The 19,161-nt window shown below is 42.5% G+C and overlaps 1 protein-coding gene across 1 annotated transcript in view; it reads left to right on the plus strand.

Moving 5' to 3' along the window:
- MMP20 (matrix metallopeptidase 20) overlaps positions 1 to 19,161 on the plus strand; it is a 51,372-nt gene that overhangs the window by 5,932 nt on the left and 26,279 nt on the right. Inside the window, exons 2-6 of the mRNA XM_006150092.2 lie at positions 1,401 to 1,648; positions 5,631 to 5,779; positions 8,977 to 9,102; positions 9,907 to 10,068; positions 12,524 to 12,665. Of these exons, the coding sequence (XP_006150154.1) occupies positions 1,401 to 1,648; positions 5,631 to 5,779; positions 8,977 to 9,102; positions 9,907 to 10,068; positions 12,524 to 12,665 (827 nt within the window). The remainder of the gene's footprint in view (positions 1 to 1,400; positions 1,649 to 5,630; positions 5,780 to 8,976; positions 9,103 to 9,906; positions 10,069 to 12,523; positions 12,666 to 19,161) is intronic.

Raw genomic sequence — 19,161 nt, forward strand, 5'->3', positions numbered from 1 at the left:
CCTCTCAAAAAAAAGAAAAAAAAGCATTGCAGTATGACCCTACTCCATTGGGGGTACTTTCACTCTCTCTCTGGAGAGCACCTGCCCCCGGGCAATACACATTGTATACTATACAAGGAAATAATATATATCGTTTAATTATAATAATAATAAATAAATTATTTATACATAGATAAATATGTAATGTGTATGTAATAAAAATGCTATACTATATAAATAAATTAAATGAATTTTTTTAAATGCCAGACATGTTTTTATGTGTGTCCAAAATCCCTAAAGGAGAATGGAGGAGAAGGGATTGTAGTGTAGCCATCTCCCTCCCCAGAGATGTGATTTCTCATTCTCTCTCTCTCTCTCTCTCTCTAGGGTGAGCACACATGCCCTACAGCAAACTAAAAAAATTAAAAATTAAAAATTAATATTATACTTAATGAAAATATGATAGCAATACCAAAGAAACGGGGTAGTTTTTGTCTTGTAAATTGAGTGAAGAATTTCAGTGACAAATAATCAGTGGAGAAAATATTCATGTACTTTTCCTTTTAAGTATTCTTTTCTTGAAAAAAAAATAAAGCAATAATGCATAGCCATTATATTTATTGTAGAAAAACTATAAAATACAACTGGACAAAACAAAAAAATAGCCTAAAAGTGCTACTAATTTTGTAATTAGGGATGTATCTAAGCTGTATCTATGCACATATGCCTAATTTATTTCAACTTTGGGAATATATTCTACATGCTACTTTATTTTAGTTATTCATGATAGAGTACCTGTGTGCACATATGCGAACAGGAGAGAGAAGAGAACAAGAGAAGCACCCTGCACCGGGTCTGGTAACACCACACTCCTTCTTCCAGTCTCCCAGCACAACAGATCTTGGGTACTCACTCCCATGCATATTTTTAAAACATGCCAGGCACATGTGTATGTACATGCCCAGAAAACAACAGGAGGATGGAGGAGAAAGGATTGTGAAGTGGCCGTCCCCCCTGCTTCCAGGGGTGATTTCTCACTCCCCCTCCAATCCCCCACCCCCTGTCTAAAGAATATTTTTCCAAGAGAGCATCAGTATTTTTCTTTTTTGGAGAGGTTTTTGCTATAGGGTGCATGCACTCGCCAGAAAGACAGAGAGAGACAGAGAGATAGAAAGCGAGAAATCACCCCCCACCCCCGGGGGGATGGCCACACTGTAATCCCTTCTCCTCCATTCTCCTTTTGGGATCTTGGGTCACACGCACACGCACCCAGCGTGAGTTTAAGCCACCGGGCCCAGGACTCGAACCACAGTCGACTATATGGGAGTCCAACAACATAGCCATTACGCCATCTGCTGGTCCCAAGCATCAGTATTTTCTATGCTATGCCATAGACATGTCAGCCTGCCTCTTCATTTCAGGCTTATCTCGACAAGTATTACACAAGGAAAGGAGGACACCCGATTGGGGAGATGGTGGCAAGAGGGGGCAATTCCATGGTCAAGAAGATCAAGGAGCTGCAGGCGTTCTTTGGTCTCCAAGTCACTGGGAAGCTGGACCAGACCACTATGGACGTGATCAAGAGGCCGCGCTGTGGAGTCCCTGATGTGGCAAACTATCGCCTCTTCCCAGGTGAACCCAAATGGAAAAAAAATACTTTGACATACAGGTAATGAGATCGAGTCTTCCCAAGTTCAGAGAGAAGCACCCTCACTCTCTCTCTCTCTCTCTCTTTTTTTCTTTTAAAAATATTTCCTTCTGGTCCATCTGAAAATTACGATGCCCCACAACCATAGAAAGAATAAGAACTTTTTAAATGCAACGAGTAGACAATGATAATGAGCAATCCACTAGAAAATATAATCACAGGATTATCATCATGACTGGCCATCTGAGGCTTTGCAAGCAATTTTACCGGCTAGAAATAACATATTTATCCTCAAAGAAAAGTCACCTAGTCTAAGATTAATAACCTGACTGTACCAACCAGTTTTCTCACAAGTACTTGCTCAATAAAAAAGACAATACTCACCTATTAGTAAATTAAGTTAGCTCATTGATTCCAAAAATTATTTATTGGTGATTTATTGACCACCTACTGTAAGACATCCAGTCTGGAGGATGTAAAGGGGAATTGACCCCTTGTCCTGACCTTAGGGAACTCCGCACTTTGTGGGAAACAGCGGTCCTAAGCATAGATGGTGGGAGCACGTGGAGGAAGCTACCAAACGTTCGCGACTGGTCTGTGACATCTGGCTACCTTAACCATGCCACTGGCTGGCCCGGAAGCAGTCTTTTTCGTTACAGCACCGGTTGTTAGCCAGCACCAGCACGAAGGTTGGCCTTTGTGATGTGGTGAGCGACCAAAACGCAAGGCGCCATCAGACGATTCCTCTAGGCCCCTTGTTACCTGCTATGAAACTATACACCCACAAGGTGGCACTCTAAACAAAAAAATGTAAACACAGGCAGTCTGGAAACCCCTTTCAGTTGAACACACCACTGATGCTAGGACTCAAACAAGAAAAATATGTATAAACCCATAGAGTCTCTTCATTGTTTCCTTAAAATAAACTGTGTTCTAAAATTTTAGTTTGTGACCATACAGCAGACCAGGGGCATGGACCAAGACGCTGCGGGACTTGGAGAAGTATAATTTTCTTGTGGTAAATTGAGCAACCCTCAAAACCTTGAACAAAAACACACTGCCCACTCACTGTTGCTCCAAAACAACTCTCCATGCAAAACAACATTAGAAGCTGTCTTTCACAGTTGCCATTGTTGTTTAATCTACTCTGTTCTGATTGCCAGAAGGTGTGTGCCCTCGCTGGGGTAGGCACGAGTATCCCCTAGTGTGTCGTCACGCCACAATCCCTTCTCCACTTCTCAATCCTGAGATTTGGGGAACCTCTGCACATGTGCCCAGTGTGTTTTTCAAGCTCCCAAGATTCAAACCATGTGCCATCCAACTCCCTCATTCAGCAGGCTCCCAGGCCTGCCCTAGAAGCTATCTCAGCACTCTGTCTATATTCTGGGTCTCAGAATAACTTCTTCTAGTACAACCCTGAGGATTTGAAAAGGAAAAATACAGCATAATGCTTATGCACTAAGCTTTGGAGGCTGACAGAACTGGGCTGAAATCCTAACTAACCAGGAAATATAGATGGTGTGATGATGATGGTCTACCTTTCATGGGTTGTAGTGAGGACTACCTAACACCACATTAAAAAGGGCTTAGAATGGGGCCAGTTGGTGGTGTAGTGGTTAAGACACTGGATTCCCACATGGCAGACTACTGTTCAAGTCCTGGACCCAGCAGCTTGAAACTCATGCTGGGTGCATGTGCATGCATTCCCAAAATCCCAAGAGGAGAATAGAGGAGAAGGGATTGAAATGTGGCCATCCCCCTGGGGATGGGGTGGTTGATTTTTCACTTCTCTCTCTGTCTCTAGCAAATACAGATGCCCTATAGCAAAAATACCCCCCCAAAAAAAAGGCTTAGAACAATGTCTAGCATACAGTATGCCTTCAGAGAATATGAGGTACTATTGCTATTACTTTAGAAAATCTGTCCCCGGTGGATCAGGGTTCTCTCCAGATTCTCTTCTTTCCTAGAGCTACCCCTCTCTCCATCCTTGCCTTCTGCCCAACCCACACAAATAGCTCGAAGATGTGGCCAATTGATCTACATGTGAAAGCATTCCAAGGTCCAAACTATAGAAAGTCGTGATAAATCACAGATCCTTGTTATACAGTGCACTCAGCCTAATTTAAAATTATTAAATAATCTCTATAAGGGTCTTGGTTTTTTCTTTTAACTCTACATTTCCCTCTTCTTGGCCTCAACCCCTGGAACTAAAGAGTTCCTTGTTCCTTCCCTCTCACGTCCTGAGCTAAGCTATTTACCATCCTCTCTGTGGGACGTGTCTGTCCTATTGGGACCCCAGGAGTCCCACCACCAGTTTCTGATTGAAACTGCACCACCTACGTCAAAAATAACTCAGAATGCTTGTTACAATGCACAGTTCTAGACCATACCTGTACATTTAATACGTTTCCTGGGTAATCACAGGTCCTAAAGTTTTAAGAGCCACTGAGTGGGCCCTAAAACAACTAGCTTTTCTTCTTTGATTCATTCGTTTATCAAGCATTCGCTGAGCACCTACTTTGTGCAAGGATCCAGACTAGGAGCTGGAGAAAGGAGTTTCAGTTCTTGCTGCCAAGGTGGCCTCTCACTTTGTATCCATTATTCCAGCCCAGCCCAAGGTCCCAGGTAGAAGTCCCTTCTCCTGGGCTCTCCTCGCACACTGCCAGAAACTCCAGCCCCGGGGTTACAGAGCAGAACATTCTAAGGATGCACCAAGTCGCCACCATTTCTCAAAAAGTTCTACATTTCTTGCCTTCAGATGTCGTTGTCACACCAGGAGTTAAAGGTTTAGTTCTTTATAAGTCTCAGAGATGAGCCTTTTTATGGCGAGTAGTTCCTCTTTAATAATGCGTTATTTTGTTTTTAATTTTTTATTATTTATTTTATTATTATTTATTTTTAAGTTTGCTGTAGGGCACGTGTGCTCACCAGAGAGAGAGAGAGAGGGAAAGTGAGAAAGCAAGCCACCAGGCCGGGACTTGAGTCACGTTCAGTCACATGAGAGTCCGCGCCTTAACCACCATGCCAACTCCCGGCCTGAAGAATGCATTATTTTAAGAATATTCCCCAACAACCCCGGGGAAATCCGGATAACCTTTGAATAAGAATTTACAAAACCACAAAACTCTGCATTTGTCTTTTTTATCATTGAAAATTTTTGGTCCCATTTTGGGGAAAAAGAGGTCCTCTGTGAATGAAAACCACTTTAAGAGAAATTGGCTTTTTACTCTGGTAACATTACACAAGTATTATACTGTAAATGTGGCCGTGTATAATAATGAAAGCCAAACTGTTTCATACCAGATTATCTCAAGGGCCTCTCATTTCTCTTTTATTTGTCTTCTTGTTTAACATGCAGTCATTTAACATACGTACAAACATATAACAACTATCATTTCAGAAAAAAATCTAAACTGTACATTTATGCTCTGTCTCGGAGAGAGAGAGGTTTGCTATAGGGCACGTGCACTCACCAGAGAGACAGAGAGAGACAGAAAGAAAGAAACCACCACCCCCACCACCCCCTCCCTGGCGGGGGGGAGGGGGAGATGGCCACACCACAGTCCCTTCTCCATTCTCCCCTCGAGACCTTGGGCACACACACGTGCTTGGTGTGAGTTTTAAGCAGCCGGGTCCAGGACTTGAACCACAGTTGACTATGTGGGAGTTCAGCGATGTAACCATTACACCATCTGCTGGTCCCTATGCTCAATATTTTTATTCTTAATATAACTATCATTTTCTCCTTTTTTAAGACAGGATTTTGCTGTCACCATCCTCCTGCCTCAGCCTCCTGAATAGCAGGGACTACAACAGTGCCCCACCATGCCCACCATTTTTTTTTTAGGGTAGGCAGGGACTCGAACCTGGGACTCTCAGGTAGCCTTAGCCTGCTCCATAACAGCATCAATCAACATGTGCTGCTGCTACTGGGCCTATAATGTAATTATCACCTTCACTTAGGACCATTCACTGAAAGAACATGTTCCTTTTATTTTCACAGAATATCCAAATACACGCCTTCCATGAGTTCTGCTGATGTGGACAAAGCCGTAGAGATGGCCTTGCAGGCCTGGAGCAGCGCCGTCCCTCTGAGCTTTGTCAGAGTGAACTCTGGAGAAGCAGATATTATGATATCTTTTGAAACTGGAGGTACTGTGGTGCTGCTTCGATTCTGCCGATTAGTACAAAAGAGAATTGTTCCAAAACTGTTCCTTCTCCATATTTAACCCAAGTGGTTGGCATAATCAGCCTTCAGACAGCGTTGTGATGGGCAGGGCTGAGGCCAGGGCAAAGGTGTGAGCTTCAGCTAGCCAGAAAATAGACCCAGGCGCGTTCTCTGGGGGTCAGCATTAGAATCAGCTGCAGCACAGACTCACTATCACAAGATTTCATGGCTGTTCCCCATCAGGAGACAATCTGTTAGATTTAGCTTTCTCATTAGTTAGGAGGCCACCTGACCTACCCTGACCCAGATGATGTTCATTGCTAGAGCATACTCCTTTCCACTTTAGCCAAGAACCTCCTGCCTTGAGTCCCCACTGAAGGAAATAAACTCCACAGTGACCCTGATTCCGCCTCCCCTGTGTGGCAATGCTTAGGAAAGTGGCGTTCCTGACTCCACAGATAACGTTTCTGAGTATCCTGGTTATTTCTAGAACTAATCTTAATTTTAATCTGATGCCACTGAGAGGAAACATGCTTAGAAGTTAGCAGAGAGAAGATTCAGCAAGTCCTGAGGGCGAACCCTTAAGAAAGGGCCCTGGGTGTAACCTGGCCATGGCAGGCCCTGCTTCTCCCAGAGGACCAAGGCTACCCTGGAGAAGAGGCTGGGTGGTGGGACTCTGGGCAGCTTTGGGGACTGTGGAGTTCAGGTCTCACTCTCTCTCGACCTTTCAAGCTGGTGTCCTAACCCCTAGGACACAGGCTAGCTAGGAGCCAGGCTACCACTGCACTGCGTCCTCAGGGCATGCTTTGTTACGTCCGCGTTTTAAAAAACCAAGGTATCCTCAGTAAGATTCTGAAAAATTGCGAGATGAAGCTTCTATTATATCTCTCATTTTGTTCCTCCCCCTTTTCTACAAATTTGGAATTAACTTAATTAAAATATGGATAATAAGATAAAATATCTTTTAAAGTTAGGATTTTAGGGACCAGCAGATGGCAAAATGTTTATGTTGCCGGACTCCCACGTAGCTGACTGTAGTTCGAGTCCTGGACCCGGCAACTTAAAATGGATGTCAGGTGGATGCGTGTGTATACATTCCCAATATCCTGAGAGGAGGACGGAGGAGAAGGGATTGCAGAGATTATTTCTCACTTTCTGTCTCTCTAGCAAGGACACTAACCCTATAGCAAAAATCTCTCTTAAAAAAAAAGTTAGGATTTTATAAACATCTATTTTACTTTCATGAGTTTAATATACCAAAATTATAAAAATTTTTCTTTTGGAGGAGCAGTTCCTTAAATTGTATTATATTGTGCTATAGAAACAGCATACTTGCTGAATTGACTATTGCTATCTCAGCTGAATGTTGTTTTTTTTGTTTTGTTATGTTATGTTTTTTGGAGAGGTTTTTGCCATAGGGTGTGTGTACTCGCCAGACAGACAGAGAGAGACAGAGAGACAGAAAGCAAGAAATCACCCCCCAGGGGGATGGCCACGCTGCAATCTATTCTCCTCCACTTTCCTCTCGGGATCTTGGGCACGCACGCACATGCACCCGGCGTGAGTTTCAAGCCACCGGGTCCGAGACATGAACCACGGTCGACTACGTGGGAGTCCAGCGACATAGCCATTACGCTAACTGCTGGTCCCATCAGCTGAATGATGTTTTGAAAGGTCATTTTGCCAACTGGTTCACATTTCAATCAGTGGACCAGGTCGTTCCCCAATGTCTCTGTGTTTTGAAATCGATGGCATGTTCATAGTATACTCCGTGTCAATTAATAGATGTCACAGTAAACAGTCATTTTAAAAGGGTTTTTATTTTGAATATTTTCTATTTTTGAAGTACAAAATAGCCCTTTTGTTTATTTTTACGATCAGTTATTTAATTAGGTTCTTGGCAAGACTTTTAGAACACCGATTTGTGAGAATAAACTCCATTCCTGAGGGCAATTACAGACCACAGATAGCCCTGGAGCTGAAGAACAACATTGTCTTCCGATAAAATTTGCGAGTCCACAACTTTCTGATCAACCTTACACTACTCTTTAATCTCATATTTCTCCTTCTCGGTGTCGAAGATCTCACCTTCTGGTGTCTGGGCTTCCACACTTCTTTATCTTGAAAAAAAAAAAAAAAAAAAAAGAACACCTTCAGTATGGTTTTTGGGGATTTTTAATTTGCTAATATCCATTTTTGTGGAGGTGGAAGTGACAGATTTCTGCTGTCAGTGGAACTCAATTGAGAACCAGTGGTCCAGTTGTAAGTAGCAAGCCACTGATCCGCTGCTTCAGGAAAACCACCCTCTTGCCTCTGTGGCATCCAGTGAGGATGATCAGAATGGTCCCAGGAGTGGTGCTGGCTTCCAGCTTTCTCACACGCTGACTGAAGGTTTTTTGCTGTGGCTCAACAACTTTCGAGGCACATCTTCAGTAGGATAATACCTAGGCATTTTACAAAGTTTAACCACCCAGGTACCAGCATTCTTGTCCCCACCAACTGGTTTTGTGACAGTGGCAAGAACCTTCTCCTTTTTCTTTTCAATCCTGGATTTGGGATTGGGTGGCCAAATATTTCCTCTCGTACATGGCCTTCCTGGAATACATGGCAGATAAGGATATCTGCCGATGGCCCGGACTAGGACAGGGTTTCAGCTGCAATGGGGCTTCCCCTTCTTGGGCTTTTTAGCCTTGGGGTCACCCTTTTTAACCTTGCCACTGGCATCAGCCTTTTTGGCTTCCACTTTATTCTCCTCAGTATCCTGCTTTGCAGTTTTTTCACCTGCCATGTTGTATAGTGGGAAAGAGCTCTTTTATTTTGTATAGTTACTGGAGGGAGCGTGTGCTCTCCAGAGAGATGGATAGAGAAAGCACCCTCCAATGGGATGTGGCCCACACCAATCGCTCTTCCTCCATTTCTCTGTTGGGGTTTGGAGCACACATCCATGCGTACCTGGCATGTGTCTCAAGCTGCCAATGTTCAGACTGTGGTAAGTCTGTGAAATCCAGCTCCCTTAGCCACTAGGCTATGGGGTTGACCAGCCCTTTCCATTTTTTAATGGACAAACTGAAAAGTAAATGTAGGTGTCAAAGCAACTCAAAATGTCCACTCTCTGTAATGTTATGTGCCCCTCAGAAATGCTAGGACTCAATGCTGTTGGCCTTTCTCCCCATTTGTTTAGATCACGGGGATTCCTATCCATTTGATGGGCCTCGAGGGACACTAGCCCATGCATTTGCACCTGGAGAAGGCCTGGGAGGAGATACACATTTCGACAATGCTGAGAAGTGGACTATGGGAATGAATGGTATATATGCACAATTCACCATAACCTGGAAAATACTATACCTTCTTCTGGGCCTCCATCATGAAACCTTGAGGTTCAACGTCCCAAGCCACCCTTTAACTAGGGGGGCTGGCTAGGAAAAACAAGTAAGCCAAAAATCCACAAGGGAACGCCATAAGGGAAAAGGTCCACCCTCCATACTGCTGTAGTCTTGTCTGATCTGTGTTTCATAGCATATACTTCTCAAGAGCCAGCGATTCCCTTTTCAACATGCAGCTCTCTTTCTCTTCAACTACATAGTATTTCTTGTTTCTTGTACTTGGGAATGAGCTACATTCAGAAATTACTCCGAAAAATGGTACTCTCCTGAGAAGTGTGATGGGGATGGGTTAAAAGGTTTCAGAATATCATGCAGGTCACGTGAAACATGTGAGGATTAAAAAAAAAAGGCTCTAATTGAAGGAGAATACTAAAGCATTTGAGCACTAAATCTATGTATTATTGCCAAATATTAAATCCACTATTAGCTCCAAGGCCCTTTCTCAGTCTACCAAGCCTCGCTGACAATGAGTAAATGAATTGATTTATATTTCCATCCTCCCCATCCCCTAACCTCCTTTGAGGGGTGAGGGGAAAGAATGAGACTAAAGTCAGCAAAGCTAAGTGCTAGAAAACTCTACCAGCTTTTGAATAATCCACTTATTCAAACACATTTAAGTGTCAATATTATGAATTAACAGTGCTTTGGCCAGAAATCCTCCTATTAAGATGGAAGATGGAAGACAAAAACCCATGTTGATGCTGTTTCTTTCTCATATTGTTTAGGTTTCAATTTATTTACTGTTGCGGCTCATGAATTTGGCCATGCTCTGGGCCTGGCCCATTCCACAGACCCAACAGCTCTGATGTACCCAACTTATAAGTACCAGAATCCCTATGGATTCCACCTCCCCAAGGATGATGTGAAGGGGATCCAAGCATTGTATGGTAAGATCTCTACACTTCTTTAACCACAGACCTTGAAAGTGACATTCAATCTCCAACTTAGAGAAAACATGTTTTCCCAGGAGTTGCCCGCATGGGCACAAACTAGCCAGCCACAGCCTCAACTTGCCTTCTTGTGAAGGGCTTACTTCCCGGTGAGGATACTGCTTTCTTCTCTGAGATGAGTAATTACATTGACATCTTTCCTCCAGAGAATATTGGCCCCTAGGTGGTCACACAAAATAGTCATTTGGCTGTTTTTTTTTTTTTCAAATAAAAATCAAAATGTACACATTAGGAGAGGAATAATATTTTTTATAGTCCCTCTAGATGGAGCTTAGCCGTTTGTGGACATGTGACCTTAGCTCCCTAAAAGTAGCGGTGAGGATGATAACTCCACCACTCAGTCAGGTAGATAGGCTGCTGTTTACAAAACATGTTCACATGTGTCATTTCACGCCATCTTCATGACAAGTCTCAGGATATGGGGTGTTTTCCTCATTGAGAGCTAAGAAAACTGAGGGTCCCAGACAGTAACTGACAAAATTATCTCAAGCATTGACTTTCTTTCAAAGGTAATAAAGGATTATTACAAACTCTATATCAAATGTTCCTTAAGGGAAAAACATGTCAATTCATCCCTGAGTAGGAATCTTGACCATCCTCAGGCTTTGACAATTTTTTTTAAGAGAATTTTTGCCATAGGGCTCATGCATTCACCAGAGAGACAAAGACAGACAGAAAGCAAGAATTCACACCAAGGGGAATGGCCAAACCATAGTCTCTTTCCCTCCTCTTGGGATTTTGGGCACTCAAGCACACGTGCCTGCTGTGAGTTCTAAGCTACCAGGTCCAGGACTCAAGCCACAGTTAACCATGTGGAAATCCAGTGAAGTAACCATTATACCACATGCTGGTCCTAACGGTTTTCCTTTAATGAATAAGAGCAAGAAAAATCTAGGGAACTGGTTTTCCCTTAAGCCTTAGAGACCTGGGTATCCAGTCTCTGCTTGTCACGGAGCCTCTCTCCATCCTCTCAGCCTTAGGGACCTTGAAAGTCCTGATCTCCCAAGGCCTTTCTGCACACTGGCACCCAGTCTGGCTGATTAGAAATGAGCATACACAATCCAATTTCACCTGACATAAAAGACAAATTTGATCCAAATGAGCTTTCCACCAGCTCTCTCCTTTTCCAGGGGAAGCTAGGTGCCAGTTTTACCCTCTCTGAGGGACAAGGAAAATGCTGTGACTCCACTTGACAGCAGCTCCCGAGCACCCAGTGGCCAAGCTCCAAGGTGAAGCAACCTCCATGGGTCACCAAGAAAGTCTGAGCCCAAATGTTTGCCTTTCTGGATTTTGGTCCCCTGCAGAGGCACCACCATTCTGATGGCCAGTGTCACTTGGCTAGAAGCCAATGCACGTATTTTAACAGAGGCATGTTCACACAGTTGAACAAAATGTAAAAACATGGGTTTTATGTTGCCAGGGTGTAGTCACATCACCCATCCCTGGCTACTTCACCATTCCTGATTCTCATGGCATTTCTGGTCTGACCAATCTCTGGTTTCTGATCTGAACTTGACCCACCTCTGATCCTCACACCATTGCTTAAGCAACTCATCTCTGATCTCCAGCCATTCCTGGCCCCTATTGGGCCTGGATGTTTCCCCACCCCTGTGCCTCACTCTTCTGTATCCTCAGCTCTGTTTCTAACAGGCTTCACCAAAGAACAGGAACCTGCCAGGCAAATACTCAGGTGGCTTGTCTGCTCTTGTAGCTGGTGGATCTTCCTCCCAGGTGCAGAGTGGACAGTGAAGCTTCACCAGCAGCTCTCCCATGAGTAGGTCCCTATTTTACAAGAGGATCCACTATAATATACCTCTCAATGGGCACAACTGAGTGCACTTCGACACCACAGAAATTCACTCACTCTTCCCTGGGGGTGCAGTTAAAGGCTTGAGTACAGTGCAGGATGCCAGAGTATATGAAAAATTAGGAAACACAGAGAAAAATTATACTCTTATTGAGAAAAAACTTTATTATGAGGAAATAAGGGAAATTTTTAAATTTTATCTCTAATCTGGAACACTTTTAGCTATCAATAAAGTTAGAACAATGAAGTAATAGTTTCATTTTCTTGAACATTAATAATGTGCCAAGTATACTACTAAGTGCTTTTACTGACATTTCTCTTAAACTTCTGAGGTAGCTACTATTGTCACCTCTCCCATTTTGTAAGTGAAGCTGAGGCATAAAAAGTTTAAATTATTTGCCTCAAATCATACAACTCAGCAACCCAAGAAGCCAGAACTCAAAGCCAGGTCTATATCCCACGAGAGCCATGCTTTTTATCTCATCACCATAGACATAGAAGCATACACTCCCCTGGTCTCTAGTATAGACAGGTACAGGCTCTCAATGACTGGTGACATTTTGAACAAGTTGCTTTGAATCCTAGGACCTCGGAAAACATTCCTGGGAAAACCTACTGTGCCCCATGCCCCACCTCATAAACCATCCATCCCTGATCTCTGTGACTCCAGCTCATCCTTCGATGCTGTGACGATGCTGGGAAAGGAGCTCCTTTTCTTCAAGGACCGGTAAGCCCAAGACGTGTCACCAGCTCTTGCCAGGCTCCATTCAAGCTTTTCTCTAGAATCCTGATTGCTGCTGTCTGTGAAGATCCTGCAGAAATACTGACCTGTAGGCAGGAGGTGGGGGCTTTGGGAAAACAGGGACTTGCTGAAACTTGTCTACAGAGGAGCACCTTCTATGGTCTTGGCCCTGTGCTGTCTTCCATACATGCATGGTATTCATTCTAACCCTTTTCAAATGAAGTAGAGATAGAAATCCCCAATTTACAAATGAAAAAAGTAGTTCGGAGCAAGTCACTTTCCCAGGGTGAAATTAAATGGCTGAAATAGGACACCACTCTAAATTTATCTTCCATCCATTGGTTCATTACTGTATACTTACAACAGCATAGAATATGCTCAAGACATATTTGGTGAATGAGGGTTGAATGGATGATGGATTAAAGATCAGAGGGGTAGATACTCTAAGGTCAACATTCTTCTTAACCCCCTTTTTTTCACGACATCTCAGCTTTTTGCTTGTTAGTTAGCTGTCAGCACAGCACAGAGAGAAGGCAAATCCCTTTTCTCCCCACACACTGGCATCCCAGGGGCATGGCTGCTGCTTCCATGACAGGGGCTACTGTGATTCTTCCTTGGAGGAAAAGAGGAACGTGTCGACATGCACCCTTATCCTCCCTTTACTAGGGACAGACTTCAATTTCATTGGAGTAGGCAGCGGTTAGCTCAGGAATATGCATGTGTGACTTTTCTTCTTTGCATTAGTGTTCATTGAGCACTGCTGTAAGGTCTAGAGATATAAAGATGGATTGCTACCTTTGCATACCCCACAGTTATGTGAAGAGAAACGACATTCAAAAAGCATTTCAAGACAGTGTGACACAAGTTTTAATAGAACTATATAAAAGGTGGAGCTGTGGGAGAGAAAAAAAAAAAAAAACAGAATAAATGTGTATGTGTCTGGGGAGGTCCCCAAGGCGCTTTACTGAGGAGATGATGTCTTTTTTTAATACCCTTTGGGAATAGAGTTTTAAGCTATTAGAAGATACTTTTTGCTAACTTAGAAAAAAAAAAAGTAATAAAACAGGAACAAAATTTACCCCAAATTCCACCACACAGAATGTATTAGTCCTCTAGAGCTGCCATAAAGAAATACTATAGGTGGGTGGCTTGACCAACAGAAATTGATTTCTCACAGTTCTGGAGGCTGAGAAGTCCAAGATGAAGTCATGAACAAGGTAGGTTTCATCCTGAGGCAACTTCTCTTGCTTATAGGTGACTGCCATCTTGCTGTGTGTTTACATGACCTCTTCTTTGTATGCCTGAGGGGAGAGGAAGAACAAGCTTTCAGGTGTTACTTTTCTCTTTTTTCTTTTTTCTTTTTTTTTTTTAGAGATTTTTGCTACAGGGCATGTATGCTCACCAGAGAGACAGAAAGTGAGAAATCACCCCTCAGTGAGGGATGGCCACACCACAGTCTCTTCTCTTCTAGTATCCACTCAGGATCTTGGGCCCTCATGCACACACATCCAGCGTGAGTTTCAAGCCCGTGGATCCAGGACTTGAACCACGGTCAGCCATGTGAAAGTCTAGCAACACAACCATTATGTCATCTGCTGGTCCCGCAGGTATTACTTTTTATAGGGACACTAATTTTATCACAAGGGACCTGCCCTCACAACCTCATCTTAACCTAATTATCTCCCAAAGGCCTCATCTCCAAATACCACCTTGCTAGGGATTAGAACTTCAACATAGGAATTTAGGGGCAACACATTCAGTTCATAACAGAGTAATCACATTGTTCACAATGTTGTATATCCTTCCAGGCTCTCTTCTCTGGATACAGAGGTATATATCATAAATATAGGAGGGAAGCATGGATTCCCACAAAAATGGGGTTTTACTAGATGTGTTAATTTAGAAAATTTTTTCATTCAATATTTTCCATGATAATTAACAGGAGGGAAGCAGGGATTCCCACAAAAATGGAGTTTTACTAGATGTGTTGATTTAGAAACTTTTTTCATTCAATATTTTCCATGATAATTAATTTTAGTTTTCATCTCTGTCTTATATATCTATATATTATTCCACTGAATAGATATTTCATTATTTTTTTAACTGATCCTTTACTCAAGAAAATCCAGGTTATTTCTCATTTTTCTTTACAGTTTTTACCACAGGGTGCTTGCATTCACCAGAGAGAGAGTGAAATGAGAGGGAAAGTGAAAAAACACTCCCCAGGGGAGGATGGGCACACCACAGTCCCTTCCCCTCCATTCTCCTCTTCAGATTCTGAGCACTCATGCCTACACACCAAGCATGGTTTTCAAGCCACCAGGTCTAGGACTTGAACCACATTCAGTCATGTAGGAATCTAGTGCCTTAACCACCATGCTTCCTTCTGATTCCTAATTTTTAAAAATTAGAAACTGCTCAAACTAAATCTTCAGTAATGGATAGAAATTCACTTTCAGAGGCAAATCAAAGCAGAGTCCAGAAACTCAGGCTTCACCATCAGACTAAGTAAGTTTAAATTCTCATTCTACTTTTTACTGGTGAGGTGACTGGGCAAGTAACATATTAGAGCCAATAACCAGTAAGTGTCAATTATTGTTACCTGGAATGGAAATCAAAAATAAGTACAGTGGCACAAAGGCTTAGAAACAACTTCAGGAACTTTGAAAACCCAAGTGATTTTTTAAAAATTTTTTTAATTGTTTAAGTAATTTATTACTGATTCTATTTTTATTGATTACTACCAAAAATTAAACCAAATGAAAACAGTAGGGGACATGGGAGTGGTAGGCAAAGCATAGGGCAGGAGGAACCTGGAACGCAGTGTTGACACATTGGCTTCATCTGAGAGATGACATTGCCAGAGTCAACACTACCCAGACACCAAGAGCACACAGCTCTTGTTCGGTGATGAAGCGAGATGAGCTATTGTGTAGAGTGTACCTTCTTCTTCTGGTAAATAACAGTGGTTGTAACAGGAGCAAGAAGGCTAGTGAAATCAAAGATAGTATACTGTTTCAATTATAATTATTTCTTTAAAAAGGCAAAACCTACTTATCAACCATGAGCATTTAGCAATCACTAGTAACTATTTGAATATTGGAAGGTGATACATCTTGTGACCAAGTCTTGACTATAAATAACAAGGGTGGTTACAGAATAGAAAAGGAGGTGTGGATGCAAGGGACATTTAGAAATGAGCAGTTAGCCAGGCGCATGTGCATGTGTGTCCAAGATCCCAAGAGGAGAATGGAGAAGGGATTGTGGCGTAGCCATTCCCCCGTGGGGTGATTTCTCTTTCTGTCTCTCTGTCTCTGTCTCTGTCTTTCTGAAGAACACATGCACCCTATAGCAAAAACCTCTCCAAAAAAAGCAAAAAAAAAAACAGCAACAACAACAACAAAAGAAATGAGCAGTCATGGGAAGAATTAGAGGAGGAGAGACAGCTGACTAACATGTATCTGCTTAGTCATGCCCTTCTCAGCTACTCCCATTTCAGATCTGGTGAGCTCTTGCGGTAGCGCAGGCAACTTCAAAGAATGGTGCTTTTATAAGCAAGATGGAGTTAGGAGTGTCCCTTCTGCTGCTGAATTTGCCACTAAATCATCCTGGATCTTTGACCCTCCTCCCGCCCTTGTGAAATGAAGGTGTTGCCTGATAATAAAAGTAACTTAAACATGTTCAGTACTTACTATGTTCAAGTAATTTATTTTGAAATCCTTACCTCTGTGAGGTAGAAAGCATCATTGTCTTTTTTTAATTATTATTAGAGTTTTGCTATAGGATACATAAGCAAGAGAGAGAGAAATAATTCCCTGTGGGGGATGGCCGCACCGTAATCTTTTCTCCTCCCTTCTCCTCTCAGGATTTTGGGCCCACATGCACACTAACACACACCTGGCATGACTTTCAAACCACAGAGACCGGGACTTGAACTGCGAGCAGCCATGTAGTAGTCCAGCACCTTAACCACTATGCTACCTGCTAACCCTGCATCATTTTCTTTTTACAAAACAGAAAGGACAAGCTACTTGTTTGAGAATGCATAGCTAGCAAGAAGTGAAGGCAGAATCTGAACTCACTATCAGGTCCAGAGCCCGTGCTCCTAACTGCCCCGCTGTACTGCCTCAAAGGTACCATCCAGAGCAGAATTCCCTGACTTTCTAGCTCTGATCCCCTACTAGAAGCCACCAAATGTCCCCAAGTACTTGCTAAGCCTGGACAAAGAACAAAGACTTCTTTTAAGCCCAATCGTAATGGCAGCTAGGGAGTTGCTGATTATGAAAGGATTCCAGTCTGTTCTCTCCCACTCCCTGCCTGGAATTCCCCGTCACCAGCAACAATCTGTTGATGTGACATTTCAAGCTGAGGACATAATAACCACACGGTTTGTTTCCAAAGCAAAGTGGAAAGCAATACCTCATAAAGTCACCACGAGGTTGTTAGACAGTCTTCTGAGTGTGTAAATGTACTTTCAAGAGTTCTGTTCAAAGATAAACACACTTAAGCCATCATAAGCAGAAAGGCTGTAATAAGTACTATTTAGTGTATAGATATTTACTCTTTAAAGTAGTTGATAAAGTATTAAGGTTATATCAGATCCCCTCAGATACTTAGACATGACTGAAATGTCAGCCTAACAAACATTCTATTTGCATCTCTCAAGTCATTTTATATACACAAAAATAATTTTAAGTATAAAAGCGAGACTATCACAACCAGCTATAGACCTCTGAAGAAGAATAGATTTGGGGAGCCAACAGGGAACATAGTGGTTAAGGCGCTAGACTCCCATATGGCCAACTATGGTTCAAGTCCCAGACCTGGCAACTTGTTTTCTCACTTTCTCTCTCTCTTTATTATATTAAATTTTTAAATCATAATAAAGAAAATCAAGTAATTTTTAAAAAATAATAGACTTTGTAAGTGCATAGGATGATCATGTCCAAATTCTTTACTTTAGAGATAAGGAAATTAGGCCCAGGTCTCTCAGCCCAGCAGACTCTCCCCTCCCCGTAACTCAGGTCTTCAGTCCCCAGTCCAGACTCTATCCTATCACCCATAAAAACAAAACTTGCCAGCTATCAGATGGAACTGTCAAGAATAGCACTGAATTTTGACTTAAGAGAATATATGCCTTTGGATTGTTGAGCGTTTGCGTTAGGAGGAAAAGCACTTCTGGCTTCTCCTGCGCTCCCAGGCCCTCTGCCTGCAGGTTGGGAAAGCAGCCACTGGGAGGAGAATGTTCTTGGACTACCTGCTTCCTAAAAAATGTTTGATAGGCTTCTTCATATTTGTTTTTGGGATTTTTTCACAATAGAATGATTTGTCTTTAAAAATTAACCCATCACTAATTGTCATATTTTAAAAGATGTTATGTGTCTTACATTAGGCTGCATAGATAATTTTTAAAAATTAAATTTTATTTGTCATTGTTATTTTTTAATTGGACCAAAAAATGACAGAGAGAAAGGGAAAGTGAGAAAGCAAGCTACCAAGTCCAGGACTAGAACGACATTTGACCATGTGGAAGTCCAGCGCCTTAACCACCACAGTACCTGCTGGCCCCAAGAAAAACATTTTTAAGGGTTACATAGATGTAGAAATTGAGACGGATTCATATAAAAGGCATTCTGCAGGCCTTGTCAACAGAATTGGAACTCTGATTTGAGGAGAACAATGGGGGGAAAAAGTCAGAGAAGGTAGCACCCTCATGACTGAGAGCACAATAGCGAAATTGCAAGGATTTGTCAAACACGTGAAGAACTCATTGCTAGTTGTGTTTAAAGCAATGCCAGTTCTAGTGAGGTTTTCTAGGAGTAAGCAAGTGCTCAGGAAAAAGGGCATGTGTGGTGGCTTCATGGATTTCGTGTCTCCCACATGAAAGAGGCAATTAAAGATGTGAAGGTGGGCTGGCTCCATGGCCTGGTGGTTAAGGCGGCCAGATCACTTGTCACCGACCTTGCAGTTACAGTTCTGGATCTTGCAGCTTGAGAAACACACTGGGCCTGTGTGCATACGTGCCTGAAATCCCAAAGGTAGGGAGAGATGAAGGAGAAGGGATTGCGCTATGACCATTCCCCTTTGGGCGGGGTAGTTTCCCCTTTCCCTCTCACTCTATGTCTCTCTCTCTCCCTGGCAAGCACATGTACCCTCTAATAAAAAGAAAAAAGCAAAGAAAGAAAGGAAGGAAAGAAGGAAGATAGACAAGTCTAAAGTGAGAATCAAGAGAAAGGAAAGGATAAATGTAAGGAATAACAGAGAAACAGCTTTCAAAAAGAAATAATAATTATAATAATAGCTGGCATTTACTGGCCATCTCTAATGTTCTCGCTAATGTTCTGTGTATTAGGGTGAACAGTTTACAGACATTTACTCATTTAATCTATTCAGATAGTCCCTCAGCCAAAACTTTTACCAAGATCTCCTTGACATCAGAGATAAGATCCCTGTGGTAGACTCCCAAAGAAATCAGGGGAAA

Source organism: Tupaia chinensis, unplaced genomic scaffold, assembly GCF_000334495.1.
Source record: "Tupaia chinensis unplaced genomic scaffold, TupChi_1.0 Scaffold000276_2, whole genome shotgun sequence".
Lineage (NCBI taxonomy): Eukaryota > Metazoa > Chordata > Mammalia > Scandentia > Tupaiidae > Tupaia > Tupaia belangeri.